The sequence below is a fragment of the Furipterus horrens genome, unplaced genomic scaffold, assembly GCF_987537825.1.
Source record: "Furipterus horrens unplaced genomic scaffold, mFurHor1.1.pri manual_scaffold_1, whole genome shotgun sequence".
NCBI classification, from domain to species: Eukaryota; Metazoa; Chordata; class Mammalia; order Chiroptera; family Furipteridae; genus Furipterus; species Furipterus horrens.
Window position 1 is genome coordinate 113,331,036 of NW_028327171.1, and position 16,238 is coordinate 113,347,273.

Genomic DNA, 16,238 nt, shown 5'->3' on the forward strand with positions numbered 1-16,238 from the left:
ATGCATTACCTTTGTCAATTTTTTCTAGCCCTAAGTAAGTGGGTGGTTAGCATTCCTATTTTATAGTAGAGAAACTGGAACACAGAGAGGCTAGCAGCTTGGCCAAAGTCACACAGCTAAGAAGTGATGGAATAGGGAGATCCTACTCTCTTTATATCTTCCATCTGACTATTTTCTAATGTCCACAGGGGTCTAATCTCACTGCTGACTGCCCCCTCTGGTACATTTTTACTTGTCCATTTGATACTCTGTAGCAGTGAGAGCTGCTGCCCATGGGCTTTATCTTTGTTCCCCTTCAGGGAATCAGTGGCCTGGGACCAGTCTTCCTTCTTGGCTTGGAAGCCCTTGGGGCATGCAGGGAAATAAATTTAAGCCTTAAATCTGTGTAGAGGTGGGAATGAGGTTACAGATCCCAGGAGATTCTGGTTGCCCACCACTCATTCTTTCACCTCCTGTCCTGGCCAAGTTAGACCCATCTGCTTTTTGCCCAGACTTCCCTGGAAGTCTGTCCATTAAGTGCTCTTTTCCAATGTTCTGTTCAGTAGAACTTGCAGCCTAATCTCCTGCCCTGAAGACCTTAAATTTCAAAGCTCACTCCTACCTAGTCAATTCTGTCTTCATCACATGGCCCCAGCAGGTTCCCTTGGCTTTCTGTGAGCCCAGACAAGCATTGGTAAGGCTTATGTCTCATTTCTTAATTTTGTATAACAAAAACATTGTCAGGTGGCCAGCCTGCTGATATATCAGACTGTGTGCACATCTAGCTGGTGGCTGCCCCTGTCAACATGACTCTGTCCCGGTCCTCTGTCAGACGTGTGTCACACACATGTGGTTTGTAATACCAATATGAGAATGTGTGCAGAGTCCGAACTCTGGTAGGTGTGTGGCAGAGCTACAATTCGAGCCCCTGTTTTAACAAGGGTGTTGTGGCTAGGCTGGCATGGAGGGTTGGAAGTAAGTGGTCCCGGCACAGTGAAGCCATCCAGTCCATAGGTCAACAGGCTCACGTATCTGCAGAGTGGGAAGTGGGGTGTAGGAAGGGGAGTACAGGCTGTTGATGTCTTAGCAGCCCAGGTTAGGGAGGCCACGAAGTAGATGATGGTTGGGTAGAAAAAGGGTGTGTCTGAGTGTGGGTCAGAGTGACCTGGGGCTCAAAGCAACTTGGAGGTTGCCTTATCCACCTCCTACCCCACTGCTTAAGCCATCTTCATCTAATGTCTTTAAACTCTTCTGTCCACCCTGTCATGCCTGGTCAGTGCTACTTCATTGGCCTGCTCTGGGCTCAGGGGCCTTTGTTTTCCAACAGACTGCCTTTCCTGAACCCCACGCACCCTGGCTCTGAGAGTGAACTTGCTAACTGCTCACCAGGGTTCACACTGCACATAGGGCTTCCTGCAGACTGCCTTGGTTCATTTCCATCCTGTACAGTAGACCTTGCTGTGAACCCATTATGCAGGTGTAGAGATGGAGGCCCAGAGAGGCTATGAGTGTGGTTGGCAGCAGTCCTGCACCCTGGCTACTCAGGATCCTTCCACCCCGACTAAGAGCCCCAGCAGCCTCTGGCAAGGCCATGTTCAAATAGCTAGGAAGACTTGTGGGAAAGTGACTTCTCAGCAGCTCATCAGACTCCCTCCTGAACCTTCCAGTTGAAGTACCTGCTTTTTTCCACCCTGATTGTGAGCAGTCCTCTTTCCCCCTCCCCAGCCCCTGCCTTCTTTGTTTGGCCGGGGCCTGAAGATGCAGACATGAAGGGGCCATGGCCCAGTCTTCTCTGGAGATGCTCACAGTCTAGCGAGGAGGAATACATGAACCTATAAATGGCAGGTGGCACATAGCAGTAGTAATAATGTGGACAGAGAATAAGAGCTGCTATGTCAGGCATGTCAGGCACATGCCAGGAGCCAGGCACAGAGCTGAGAGTGGTAAAAAAAAAAAAATTCTAGTTTTTATTTTTTGAACATTTAACAAAAGCAGTCAATCATATTTAAAAAGATGGAATAATTTGTGACAAAATAACTTAAAATACCAGCCCTTTCAGGTAGGGTCAAGAAGTCCAATAATATCCATTTATTCTTATTTTTTAAATATTTTATTGCTTATGCTATTACCATTGTCCCAATATTTCCCCTTTGCCTCCTTCCATCCATAGTTAATCCCTACCCCATTGTCCATGTCCATGGGTCCTTTCTATATGTTCTTTGACTAATTCCTCCATCTTCTTTCAATACCCCCCCCCCCACCACCGGCCCCTCTTACTGTTGTCAGACTGTTCCATTATTCTGTGCCTCTGGTTCTATTTTACTCATTAGTTTATTTTGTTCATTATATTCCATTTATAAGTAAGATCACATGGTATCTGTCTTTTACTGACTGGCTTATTTCACTTAGCATAATAGTCTCCAGGTCCATCCATGCTGTTGCAAAAGGTAGGAATTCCTTTTTTTATTGCTACATGGTATTCTATCGTATAAATGTATCACAGTTGTTTTTATCCACTCATCTACTGATGGGCATTTAGGCTGTTCCAGATCTTGGCTATTGTAAATAATGCTGCAATGAACATGGGGCTGCATAAATTCTTTTGAATTGGTGTTTTGAGATTCTTAGACTATAGTCCCAGTAGTCGAATTGCAGTGTCAAAAGGCAGTTCCATTATTAATTTTCTGAGGAAATTCCATACTGTTTTTCACAGTGGCTGCAACAGTCTGCATTCCCAACAACAGTGCAGTAGGGTTCCCTTTTCTCCACATTCTCTCCAGCTCTTGTTTATTGATTTATTAATGATGGCCATTCTGACAGGTGTGAGGTGGTAACTCAATGTGGTTTTAATTTGCATCTCTCTGATGGCTAGTGATTTTAAGCATTTTTTTCATATGCCTATGGGCCCTCTGTATATCCTCCTTGGACAAATGTCTATTCAGGTCCTTTGCCCACTTTTTAATTGGATTGTTTCTCTTCTTGCTGTTGAGTCATGTAAATTCTTTATATATTTGGAGATTAAACCCTTGTCCGATGTATCATTGGCAAATATGTTCTCCCATACAGTTAGTTCTCTTTTCATTCTGATGGTGGTTTCTTTAGCTGTGCAGAAGCTTTTTAATGTGACGTAGTCCCATTTGTTTATTTTTTCTTTATTTCCCTTGTTCTAGGAGATATATCAGCAAAAATATGGCTGCATGAGATATCTGAAATTTTCCTGCCTATGTTTTCCTCTAGGACTTTTATGGCGTCATGACTTACATTTAAGTCTTTTATCCATCTTGACTTTATTCTGGTGTATGGTGTAAGTTGGTGGTCTGGTTTCATTTTTTTTGCATGTACCTGTCCAGTTTTCCCAGCACCATTTATTGAAGAGACTCTCTTTACTCCATTGTATGCTCTTGCCTCCATTGTTAAGTATTAATTGGCTATAAGACATGGGTTTATTTCTGGGCTCTCTATTCTGTTCCATTGATTTATGTGTCTGTTCTTATGCCAGGACCAGACTCTTTTGCTTACAGTGGCTTTGTAGTATAGTTTGGTATGAGGTATTACGATCCCTCCAGCTTTGTTCTTCTTTCTCAAGATTGCTGAGGCTATTTGATATCTTTTTTGGTTCCATATAAATTTTTGAAATATTTGTTCTAGATTTGTGAAATGTGTTATTGGTATTTTAATAGAGAATTCATTGAATCTATGAATTGCTTTGAGTAGTATGGACATTTTAATGACGTTAATTCTGCCAATCCATGAACACAGTATGTGCTTCCACTTACCTGTATATTCCTCTGTTTCTTTTTTTAGTGTCATATAGTTTTCTGAGTACAGGTCTTTTACCTCCTTGGTTAAATTTATTCCTAGGTACTTTATTATTGTTTTTTGTTCCTATAATAAATGGGACTGTTTTTCTTAGTTTCTCTTTCTGGTAGTTCATTATTGGTGTATAAAATTATCATCAATTTCTGAATATTGACTTTGTAACCTGCTGCTTTGCTGAATTCATTTATTAGGTCGAGTAGTTTTTTGGTGGAGCCTGTAGGGTTTTCTGTACAATATCATGTCTTCTGTGAATAATGACAGTTTTACTTTCTTCTTTCCAATTTGAATGCCTTTTATTTCTTCTTCTCATCTGATTTCTGTGGCTAGAACTTCCAATACTGTGTTTAATAAGAGTGGTAAGAGTGGGCACCCCTTTCTTATTCCTGATCTTAAGAGAAGTGCTTTTAGTTTTTGCCCTTGAGTATGATGTCGACAGTAGGTTTCTCATATATGGCCTTTATTATGTTGAGATATGATCCCTCTATTACTACTTTACTGAGTGTTTTTTATCATAAATGGGTGTTGAATTTTCTATAATGCTTTTTCTGCATCTATTGATGTGATCATGTGATTTTTGTCTTTCATTTTGTTTATGTGGTGTATCATATTTATTGATTTGCAAATATTTTACCAGCCTTGCCTCCCCATAATAAATCCCACTTGATTATGGTATATGATCTTTTTAACATATTGCTGGATCTGGTTTGCTAATATTTTATTAAGGATTTCAACAGCTATGTTCATTAGAGATATTGGCCTGTAATTTTCTTTCTTTGTTGTGTCTTTACCTGGTTTCAATAGTTTCCATTTAAACAGAGAATTACAAAATTTATATTTTAGCCTGTATTTGATGGCGCAGAAATATAGAAGTCATACAAGTTCCACTGACACCTTCCCTTCCCTCCAGAGTATAATTTATACAATTGCTCCTTCGTTCAGTACTCAGACTTTATACAAATCATCAGCTCTACTTTGAAATACATCTACAGCTCTTTTAATGACAAGAACATGCTTAAAACCATTCTTATAGAACAAACTCGTATTGTTCTCTGTCATCTCCATGACAAAAGTACTGTGGCAGAGTTCCTGTTGTACCTCTGAGCACTGAGACATAGGGAGGGCTCATCACTGGCTGAATGTCACTGACCAGAGACTGAGGCTCCTGAGATTTAAGCCAGGTCTCTGGCTCAGAGACTGTGCAGTCTGCAGGTGGGGAAGAAATGCTGTCTTGCAGTTTGTTGCCAGGTGCTCTGAGTGTTGTGTGACGTGTAGTTTATACTGCTACTCTGAGTGTGGTGGGGAGTGGGTGATGATCCACAGAGGGGCCCTCCTTTGGCCTGCCTGAGTCTGGCAACCAGCCCACTGTCCTCCTCCTTTCCTGCCCTGTCAGCTCCCTAAGGGAACCCAGTGAGTGTGTGCATGACATGGGTGCTCAGGCATCATCCAAGATGGAGCTTTCTTGGAGGTGAGGAATGGGTGCTCAGTTGATCTTCGTGGAGTTGTTGCAGTCAATTCAGCCACCCTCTTACAGAGGCCTGTCTTCTCCCAGGATGTCCTGGACCTGACCCCAGTCTTTCCACTCTTCTCCTGCAGGGAGCCGGGAAGCTGCCTTCACGTATGCCATCATAGCTGCCGGTGTGGCCCACGCCATCACAGCTGCCTGCACCCAGGGCAACCTGAGTGACTGTGGCTGTGACAAGGAGAAGCAAGGCCAGTACCACCGGGACGAGGGCTGGAAGTGGGGTGGCTGCTCTGCCGACATCCGCTACGGCATCGGCTTCGCCAAGGTCTTTGTGGATGCCCGGGAGATCAAGCAGAATGCCAGGACTCTCATGAACTTACACAATAACGAGGCAGGCCGCAAGGTAGGCAGCCAGGGAGGGGTGCTGGCAGCTCTGGCAGAGATGCTTCAGAATAGCTTATTCCTAAGGATTGGTGTTGGGTCTCCAGTAATAAGCCACAGAGCTCTGCCCTTAGCTTGGCTCTGTCGTTGATTCGCTGCTGGTCAGGATCAGTGTATGGTGTGAAACTTGTCTGGTACTAGAAAGGTTGAATACTAAATCTCTGTTAAAACAAATTGGATGTGACTCAGCAAGATGGAAATGGGGATGCATGTGAACTCTTATCCTTGTATCCACAAATCAACTGTATGAAACCCTGACTGTGGGGCGGGGTTGAGGTCAGTTCAGTAGGAGTCATCTCTATGGAGCAGGGCTGCTAATATGTCATTGACCACCTCAGCCAAAACCTGGAGCTCAAAATAAAGGAGGTAACCATTCTTTTTTTATTGCCTCCTCAGATCCTCCTGGATTCTGAGCACAGATTGGAAGAGAACTAGGAATGTTCCAGGATATTTCTAGTGGAGATGCCTGGGAAAGAAAGGAGGCTGGACACCTCATCCAATGAGAATCTGGCTGTCCTAAGGCAAGGTAGCAGATAGGTCTGCAGGCCCTCAGTACAGAGTGAAGGCCCACGGGGTGAGGGGTATCCCAGAGAAGCAGGTCCAGCCGTCCAGCCAGTGTGAGGACAAGCCACAGACATGAGATACAGAATAAGCTACCAAGAAAGAAGTGAGCTTTTTATCCCAGGAAGTATTTGGGCAGAGGCAGCTTGACCAGGTGTCTTGGGGTACCCAAGTCCATGCTGCTCGGCCCAGGCGGTGCCCTGGGACATGGCCTGAGGTTGGGAGTGGCCTTGTTAGTGCCTTTTAAGGCTGGGGTGCTCAGAACCCATTCTGGAAACCCCAGGCCCAGGAGGTGTGTTTGGAGAGGAAAAGCTCAGATGTTGGGTTGGAGTTCTGTTAGAGAAGTGTCCGTGATCCAGGTAAGACGGGGAGGGAGGGCTCATTGCTGCCTGGATGGGGAACAGGCCACTGCAGTGAAAGGACTTGCGCTGACACCACTGGGGGCCACAAATGCGGGAGCCCAGGGGGACTGAGCAGGAGCAAGAATGACAAGGACCTAGGAAACTATGCACAGGGCTGCGCTGAACCAAGGCATACAGACCACTGACTTGACTCCAGCCCATTGTGGCTGTGTAGGAATGCCAGCTCACTGTGGCCAGACACTCTGATTTTAGACTCAGGTTTTTAAGTACAATCACTTCATTTTTTTAAAGTGTTGGCATTTCAAACTGATAGTCACCAGTAGAAAAGGTTAAAAAAAAAAAAAAAAAAAAAGATTTCCAGAGGCTCAACCATGTAAATCTGGCAAAGTGTGGGCTGTTAGCTGCCTCACTTATATTAAGTGGTGCGGATCTTGTTGTGCTCCAGCATGTCTGCGGGCCAGGCCACCTTCTAGCTCTAGATATGTCAGCTCACTTAATTCTCACGGCATCTCTAAGAATAATAGCATCATTATCCCCATTTCACAGATGAAGAAACCGAGGCACAGATTGGTTAAGTGCGGTGCTGAGGGTCCCACCGTTAACGAGCAACGCCAGAACAAGAAAAAGCACATCTGGCTGTCAAGCTGACATTCTTTGCTCGCCACATGCTGCTGTGTCACGGTGCTCAGGGGGCTGCCTGAGGGTTGGCACTGGCTGCCTGGGTTCAGATCTCAGCTTTGTTACTCCTTCCTTCCCAGGAAGGAAGTAGAGCTGGCAGGGGTGTCCTCAGGCCTGGGGTGAGTATAGAAGGAGGCAAGGCAGGAGAGCACTTACTTCAGGGCTGGCACACAATTAGTCCTCAGCACAGAGTGGCTGTAATTCCAAGTCATGGAAATGTGTGACACAGGAAGGGGCCTATCTGGTAAGTGGTACTGGGGAGTAGTCTGCACTCCTTGGAGGGGAACAAGGTCCCCAGTCTACAGATGAATGGGAAGGAACAAGCTGGCCCTTCCTCTAGCCTTCAGGTACCCCACCCTTCTTCCTCTTGTCTTCTCCAGCCTCTGCCACATCCTGTGGGTAAGAGCCTCCTGGGAGTGGGAGTCCTCCGTGAGTCACACCAGCAGAGCCGCTCACCTGGCTTGCTGCTGGATGATGTCCTAGGGTAAATCGCAAGGCCCTCCCTGGCCCTACCTTTTGAATCCCGTGGCTGGGAGCTCCTGCCTGGGGTGAGCAGTCCCTTCAGGCTATTCGTTCCTCCTTGTTTCTGTATTCATATCACTCCTTAGAGCACAGGGCACGGGTCACAGGTAGCAGGTTTCCTCCTGCCCTTGAAACTCAGTCCCTGCGGGGCAGAAAAAAGACAGACAAGTGGCTTCCCTCTTCCAGCCTCAGGTTACTCATCTGGCTACCTGGTTGGGCCACTGTGAGAATTAAAGAAGAGAATTCCTTGCTTGGGGTAAGAAAGGTTCAGTGTATATCAAGTAGGAGAGGGTTTCATAAGCCATACAGCTCCTGGATCATAAGGGCTACAGTTGCTGTTCAAGGCAGCTCTGGGATGGTGCAGATGCTGGAAACTGTCAGATGTCATAAGGCCAACCTCAGGGGCTTCCTGGAGGAGGTGTACCCCCAAAGATGAGTGAGGTTTGGTTAGGCAGGGAAGAGAGGTGAAGGCAACCCAGGTTTGATATGGGGAGGTAGGGGCCAAAGGCCCAGAGATGGGGGCTTAAGGCAAGTTCAGGGGCCCAGACTGGCTGGTTTGTATGTCCCTGATAGGGTTACAGCAGCTGTAGAGCCTGCAAGGTCACCTGCCAGGCCAAAGAGTGAGAGCCTTGATCCACCCCGCAACCAAGATCGTTCTGTGGCTACTCTTTAGGTTTCAGCTCAGATGTTCCCTCCTCAGACAAGCTTTCTTTTCAATTTCTTCCTACTCTTTTCTTGGCTGTCATCTTGTCCCTGGGCTTGCCACCCCCCTGCCTGGCTCCACACCAGATTATAAGCTTGAAGGGCACAGGGACTCCATGTGACTCATTCACGGCTGCACCCCCAATGCTGGCATACGGAGTTGCTCTGTATATGCGAAGTGAATGGTTGAGCACCTTACGGTCGCTGGGGAACCACTGATGGTTCAGGAACACAGACGGGCAGAAGTCATGGACTCCAGGAAGGCAGAGTGAGGCGCTGGGTGGGGGATCAAGACTGGGGTGTGGATTGACTGCTGGCCAGGCTCTGCCAGCTCAGGGAAACCAGCTGCCCAGCTGCCCTGCCTACCCAGCTCCACTCTGGTTTGTGAGGACCCTTGTGGGTGGCTTCCTGGACAGCGGTTCAACCAGAGCCAAGAGCTGAAAACTGGGACTCCCTAACATACATTAGGAAAAGGCCTGACAAACCACAGTTCTGACTCTTTTGGGGTGTGGGGTCCCCACTGGCCCTTGGACACCTAGGGCAGTGGCCATACTGCTCAACCAGATCACAGCAGGAAAGTGGTCTCCCAGCCCAGCTCTCTCTGCTGCAGGGCACTCTGAAGGCCCAGACACAGATTCAAGTGGCCAGGAGCAAGGACAGCCACCTAGTCCTGGGGTATACAGTATAAGTCTTAGTGTGTATCAGTTCTGAGTCTCATCCCTACTTGGGACCTCAGTTTCCCCGTCTATCAGATGGGGACTATGACCCTCGATTTGCTCTGGATCCCAGGTACTGGTCAGGGCCAGGTGAAGGCACACACACAAGGTGCCCTGGGATCCTTTATTTGAAGGCAAGGACCCCCACCGCAGAACCTCCCCCACAGCAAACTTCAGGGGCCCCCCCACACACGGCAGAAGTGGGGAACCGACAGGAAAAAGAGGCCAGCCCACAGCCACTCCTGGCTGAGCGTCTTGGAAAGGATCACAGATGTGTTTATCACTGGCTCCCTCACGCTGGCTGTGAGGAAACAAGACTCAACCTGATCACAGGCTCTGGGCTTGTTGGCAGCTGGTGTGAGGAAAGGAGGAGGCAGGGAATGTCAGGGAGGGGATGCAGTGTGCGTACGGAGGGGCAGAGGTGGTGGCAGGCCCAAACCCGGAGCAGCCCACCGACTCACCTCCCAGATGGGCAAGAAGAAACGCTGTGGGAGCATCTTGCCCTCACAGGTCTCCAGTTTCCTCCGGCAGAACCAGGTGCCAGCCTGTGGATGTGGGCCACAGGGCTGGGGAGGTGGGATGCCTCTGCGAGCCCGCCAGCCTTTCCTCCCTTCATCGTCTCATGCAATTGTGCGGTCTGCAGGGTCAATGACTAGGTGAGAAGATAGGAATTACAGTCTTTTCCTGTTGAAATTTTAGGGCCATAATATTTTTGGATTGAAATCACAGACTGTTCAGTTTGAGAATCTAGAATATTAGGTTCACATTTTTACATGTGGGGTTTGGAATCATAGGATCTATGGTTGGGACGGAGAGAGACAGCAGAAGTGTTGGGTTGAAACCTTTGGATGGTAGAATCATTGTGGCTTTGAATGATTTCTTTCCAGTCTTTTGGGCAGTGAGGAGATGAGCAAACCATGATTCTTGCCCTCAAGGTGCTCAGTTTAGTGAAAGAGTCAGATAAGAGGAGCAAAAATTATGATTCAGGGCTCACACCACTGGGAAAATGTGACGTGGAAGGATCAGAAGAGCCCAGAGGAGAGAATGTTTTCCTTGGGCAGAAGTCTAGAGACCTCTACCTCTAGGGGAAAAAGAAGGAACCTTTAGAAGGGCTTTGAAAGATAAGTAAGAGTCCTCCAGGTGGGCAAGACAGGTGGAAAAGAGAAGGGCAGTTCAGGCAGAGGTAACAGTATGTATAAAATCATTAAGTCCTAAAAAAATATGGTTGGGTGGGTTAGCGGGGTGCTCCATCTGTCATAGTCCCCATTTGATAGATGGGGAAACTGAGGCCCCAAGTAGAGATGAGACTCAGAACTGATATACACTAAGCCTTATGTATCCAGGGCTAGGTGGCTTTCCTTGCTCCTGACCACTTGGATATGTGTTTGGGCCCTCAGGGTGCCCTGGAGCAGAAAGTGAGGGTCTGACCTTCCCAGAGCTAGGCTGGGAGACCACCTTCCTGCTGTAATCTGGCCGAGCAGTATGGCCACAGCCCTGAGTGCCTGAGGGCCTGTGGGGACTGGCGTGCTATGGAGGCCTTGCTGTACGGGGAGAGTAAAAGTATGCAGGGAGCTCTGGGGGCCTCAGGGGAGGGATAGGCCCTTAGCAGTCTCTTCCTGGGAGTATGGTGACTGAGCTCATAGAGGCAGCCCTGGGGATGGGGGCCCAGCCGGGACGGGCTGGCCCCTGCTGGAATGCGCCGCTTGCTCCCAGGGAGGTGAGCTCAGGGGGATGGAATTCCACCTGAGTGAGAAGTCACCTCCCAGTCCCTGCCCAGCCTCTTGTTCACAGAGGGTGCCGGTCTTGTCCCTTCCTGCCCTGCCCTGTCTGGCCTGGGTGCTCCTGGGAGCTAGATTCCCACCTTGCCCTGGCCACAGGCAGGCCTGTGAGTCAGGGGACACCAGGGGCCTGGCCAGGCTGCTGGGGTGGGGCCCTGATAAGGCTTGCTCAGCTATGCTTCTCTCCACCGTACTGAGGGCCACTTGCATATTTGACTAGATAGAGTGGTCAGTGGTGGTACATGGAGGGCCTGGGAAGCCAGGTCCTGCCTGGCCTGAAGCTGGCTGACCAGGCCAGGCTGTGAGGAGGCCTTCTCAGGCCACCATACCCTCCATTTATGCCCCAGATTCAGAAGCAGATGTGTGTTCTCACCATCTCAATTGGAAAGGCCTCTAGCCAGAACTTAAGGGACCTGGCCCAGAGGCAGCCTTGGACTAACCTCATCCTTCCATGGCCTTGATTTCTTCCATGGTGGGATCTTATGGTGTCAGAAGGGTCTTCCAGGGCTGACATGTGTGTTGGGGAAAGACACAGGGTACTTAGGACACATGGATGCCAACCTTGTCTATAGCCACATACTCCTGGAGTTCACCAAACTTTTTCCAGCCTCAGGGCCTTTGCACATGCTGTTTTCTCTGTCAGGTGCTCTTTTTCCACAAATCTTTGCATAGCAAAGGCCCTTCCTGACTCTCTTCGCCCATGTCCAAGTCATCTCTCTCTGTATATCACCCTGCTTTGTTTTCTATGTGACCCTTATCACCATATGAAATTATCTTATTTAACATAGTTTTCAATGTGTTTATTGTCTGTGTTTTCCCATTACAATGTCAGCACCATGAGCGATGGCATGCATTTTCCTGTACCTAAAACAGTGCCTTGCATATAGTAAGTGCTCAAGAAATATTTATTGAGTGCATGAATGAAATGACAAATATCTGCTCTTACCTTGGGGGATTTCCCAGGAAGAGTTGACAGATCAAAAACAAACAAACAAACAAACAAACAGTAGCCCCAGTTAAATTAAAGTGCTTAACTATTTTCCAGAGTGGCCCTGCCATTTACATTCCCATCAGCAATGTATGAATGATCCAGTTTCTCTACATCCTCACTAGCATTTGGTGTTGTCACTGTTTTTTATTTTTGCCATTATGATAGGTGTGTGATATCTCACTGTGGTTTTAAGTAGCATTTCCCTAATGGCTAATGATGTTGAACATTTTTCCTGTGCTTATTTGCCATCTGTGTATCCTCTACAGTAGAATGTCTGTTAACATCTTATGCCCATTTTCTAATAGGACTGTTTATGTTGTTATTGTTGAGTTTTGAGATTTCTTTATAAGTTCTTTTGTCAGACAAATAGTTTACAACTCACCCACCCCCGCCCCCCAGTCTAGAGCTTGTCTTTTCATCCTCTTCAAGGGGGTCTTTTGCAGAGCAAGTCCTTAACTTTGATGAGGTCCAGTTTATCAACGTTTTCTTTTAGGATTAGTGTTTTTGGTGTTGTCTAAGAACTCTTTGCTCAGCCCTAGGTCTTAAAGATTTTCTCCTATACTTTTTTCTAAAAGGTTTGTAGTTTTATGTTTTATATTTAAGTTTGTTATGTTTTTAAATTAATTAACTATAACTCAACACAGGTTTATATCTTTTAAATTTTTATTTATTAAAATATACAAAGCATAAAACTTAACATTCTAACCCTGACAAAGTGGTCAGTTGGTTGGAGCATTGTCCCATACACCAGAAGGCTATGGGATAAATTCCTTGTCAGGGCACATACCTGAGTTGTGGGTTTAATCCCCGGTTCAGGACACATATGGGAGGCAACTGATTGATGTTTCTGTTTCATATCGATGTTTCTCTCTCTCTCCCTTCCTCTCTCTCTAAAATCAATAAACATACCCTCTGGTGACGATTGGAAAAAACTTAACATTCTAACATTTCAGTGGCATTAAATACATTCACATCGTGCATCACCACTGTCCATCTCCAGAACTCTTTTCACTTTCCCCAATTGAAACTCTGTCCCCATCAAACACTAACTCCCTGTTCCTCACCCCAACCCCTGGTAACCACTGCTATAGTTTTTGTCTCTATGAATTATTTTTTTTTGATTTATATTACTGCAGGGATCTCATATGAGTGGAATCTTATATTTGTTCTTTTGTGACTGCCTTATTTCATTTAGCACGATGTCCTCAAGGTTCTGTTTCTTTTTTTTGTTTCTTTTTTGTCTATTTATGTGCTCAGTCTGGCAACTCTCTTGGCAGCCCCTACAGCCCTGAAGAGGAGAGCAGCTTCTGGACAGTGCCAAGGGGAATTGTAGAACCATTTTAGAACCAGAGACTCTTCCTTCCTTGAGCCCACTAAATCGATGAGAGACTAACACCAGGCATGGAGGGCCCTTGGCAGGGCCACACGCACCTCGAGAGCAGAGCAGGGGGATTCACACCCAGGGCCCAGCTCCCAGCTTGGCCTCCTTCTTGCTCCCTCTGGCTGTTAGAGGTGCTGATGTGGAGCCTGAGAAGTCCGTCAGGGACAGCCCACTGGGATGAGTAGGCCAGGGTGTGTGTGATCGGAGGAAAAAGCCAGGGCAGGCCCAGAGCAGAAGCTGCTGAGGACGGATCAGGGGAACCGGCCCAGGACCAGATGGAAGGCACCCATGGCCCTTGCCAGCGCGGCTCAGTTGGTTGGAGCTGTTATCCTGTAACCTAAAGGCCACTGGTTTGATTACCAAATGCCCAGGTTATGGGCTTGATCCCCCTTTCGGGCGCATGCAGGAGGCAACAAATCAGTGTTTCTCTCTCACATTGATGTCTCTCTCTCTCTCTCTCTCTCTCCCTCTCCCTCCTTTCCTCTCTCTCTCTCATGAGAATAAAGTAAACCTTAAAAAAAAAAAAAAAGACACCCATGAAGTCTGAGGGTTTTCCCGTTTTCTCTGATGACACAGCAAGGGCAGAACTCAGCCAGGTCAGGCATTGCTGCCACGTTAAAAGCAGTGGAGGGTGCCTGGGAAGGGGAGGTAACAAGGGAGGGAGGCCATGGTGGTGGGGAGCAGAGACGGGGCAGGACCAGCCCCTCCCATGGAGAAGAGGAGAAGAGAAATGTCTGTGGGCCCCCAGCATCACGCAGCCCAGTCCTCAGTATCTCACTTTGCTTTGCACAGGCTGCCAAGACCACTCCCCTGCTGCCACATGGCATGGACGGGGGCAGCCTAGGACAGGCCCAGAGAAAGCTCAGCCTGGACTGGGGTAGTCTCAGCCACTGACGGGCTGGGGGGTGGCAGCAGGCAGGACCAGAACTCAAGAAATAGACGTATGTTGGGAAGATGCAGATTTTCCTTCCGGTGAGACAGAACTTGCTACCAGGAAGTGAGAACAGCTGGAGGGCAGGCACACATTTGCTGGCAGAATAAAGATATGATTCTAATACTAGCACTGGAAATGCATGATCTAATTTAATCCCCATAACGGTCCTACATGGTTAGTATTTTCTGTTGTTCTCTCCATTTTACAAATGGAAAAATGGAGAAACAGAGGTTAAGCAACTTGCCCGAGGGCCACACAGCTAGCAGGTGCTGCCCTGGGATCTGAACCTGAGTCAGTCTAGCTCCAGACTCAGTTCTTAACCACTGAACTGATTTACCAGCTCCAGCGATTCTTGGACTCACATGTGTTTGTCCCCACCTGTAGTTCTGGCATTCTGTGATTCTAATGTGCTACCCTAAGATTCTGAGATCCCCTGTTTTGGGAAACTTGGACATTGCAGTTCTTAGCCTCAGCCACCAAAAGGCCCCAATAAGTGGCAATTTGGGGACTGCGGATTACTCAGGCACTGTGAGTTCTCTCCTGCTCTGATCACTATGGCCCTGGGAGAGTCCTCAGGCACTGTCCTCTGCCTGGGAGATGACACTTCTGGGCCAGGAGAGAACTTGGTTGTGTGAAGAGGAGGGTTCTCCCAGCAGAGGGGGCTGGGGGGCCTGGGCTGTAATGGGGGGCGGGCAGCTAGGGTGGACTAGATGAAGAATTGCCCAGGCTAGGGCATGCTCAGGAATGTCCACACCTGTGCAGAGACCTGGGGCACCTCCTGTTTTAATGGAGTTTCTGGGCTTGCTCAGCCTGGTGAAGGCAGCCTGGGGAGCCACATCCTTTCCCCTTGCAAGGTCCTCCTTGTCTTTCCAGGCAGCTGTGAGTAACCTCAGTGTCTCACAGAGCTCAGCCTGGAGGCTGGCATACAGTAGCTGCTCTCAGTGAAGTAGGGAGCTTATAGCTGTCCAATACAGTCACAACAGGCCATATGTGTCTATTCAAATCCAAATTAATCACAAAATAAATAAAATTAAACATTCAGGTTCTCAGTCCATGTTTTTGAATGGCTCTTGGCTACCTTTTTAGAGTTCCATTGTCATAGGCAGGTCTGTTGGACAGCACCTACCAGCTTAGAGCACAGTGGGTGCGGACATTGATGTTCTTATTGTACTGAGGGGACCTGGGGAGGTCTCTAGTTGTGGGAGCAAATCTTTTCATCTCCCTGAGCCCCCTGGCCTGCCCAAGGTGGGGGTCTCAAATAGTGATCATCTGATTTCTCTTGGAAGGAGTTCCCAGTGTGGCTGTTGGCCCTGCAGCCAGAGGCTCATTTGAAACCAGCCTGAGGTGGGGAGGGGCAGTCTGGGGAGTCCTGAGAGGCCAAGTCAAAAGGCATCCAAGTGGACAATTGACGCCTTTGTCCTCAGGACGGGGACTGGGACTCTTGGGTATTATCAAATCTGCTGGGATGGGGTGGGGTTGTGGGGAGCCAAGTGGTGATGAGGATGGCAGGAGAGGGGATGGGCAGGAATGGTCCTGGAGGGAGGGACAAGGCCTGGTCATGTGGGCAGGAGCCAGCTGCTGTCACTTCCCCTGATACTGAGCACTTGCTCATCCTGTGAGGAGAAATCCAGGTGCTGTTATGTCCTAAACAAGGAGTCCTTATCTGACCAAGGGGCTTCTTTCAATTGTCACCTTGCAGTGTGCATTTGAGATGCAAATAATAGTCACTGCTCAGAGCTTGTGAGCACCTGCTCTGTTCTCACACTCTTTCTATTTGAGTTAATCCATTCCATCAGCCCAAAAAGCTTGGGGGTCCTTGTTAACTCCGTTTTGCAGATGAACAGCCGAGGTTCAGAGAATGACTGAAGCAGTGTCCCAGACTCCTGAGCAGTCCCAGCTGCTTCAGAATAAG

General features: G+C 47.9%; 1 protein-coding gene across 1 annotated transcript in view; it reads left to right on the forward strand.

The window, feature by feature from the left end:
- Positions 1 to 16,238, forward strand: part of WNT7A (Wnt family member 7A) — a 64,287-nt gene that overhangs the window by 20,975 nt on the left and 27,074 nt on the right. Inside the window, exon 3 of the mRNA XM_090266361.1 lies at positions 5,392 to 5,663. Coding sequence (XP_090122487.1) covers positions 5,392 to 5,663 — 272 coding nt within the window. The remainder of the gene's footprint in view (positions 1 to 5,391; positions 5,664 to 16,238) is intronic.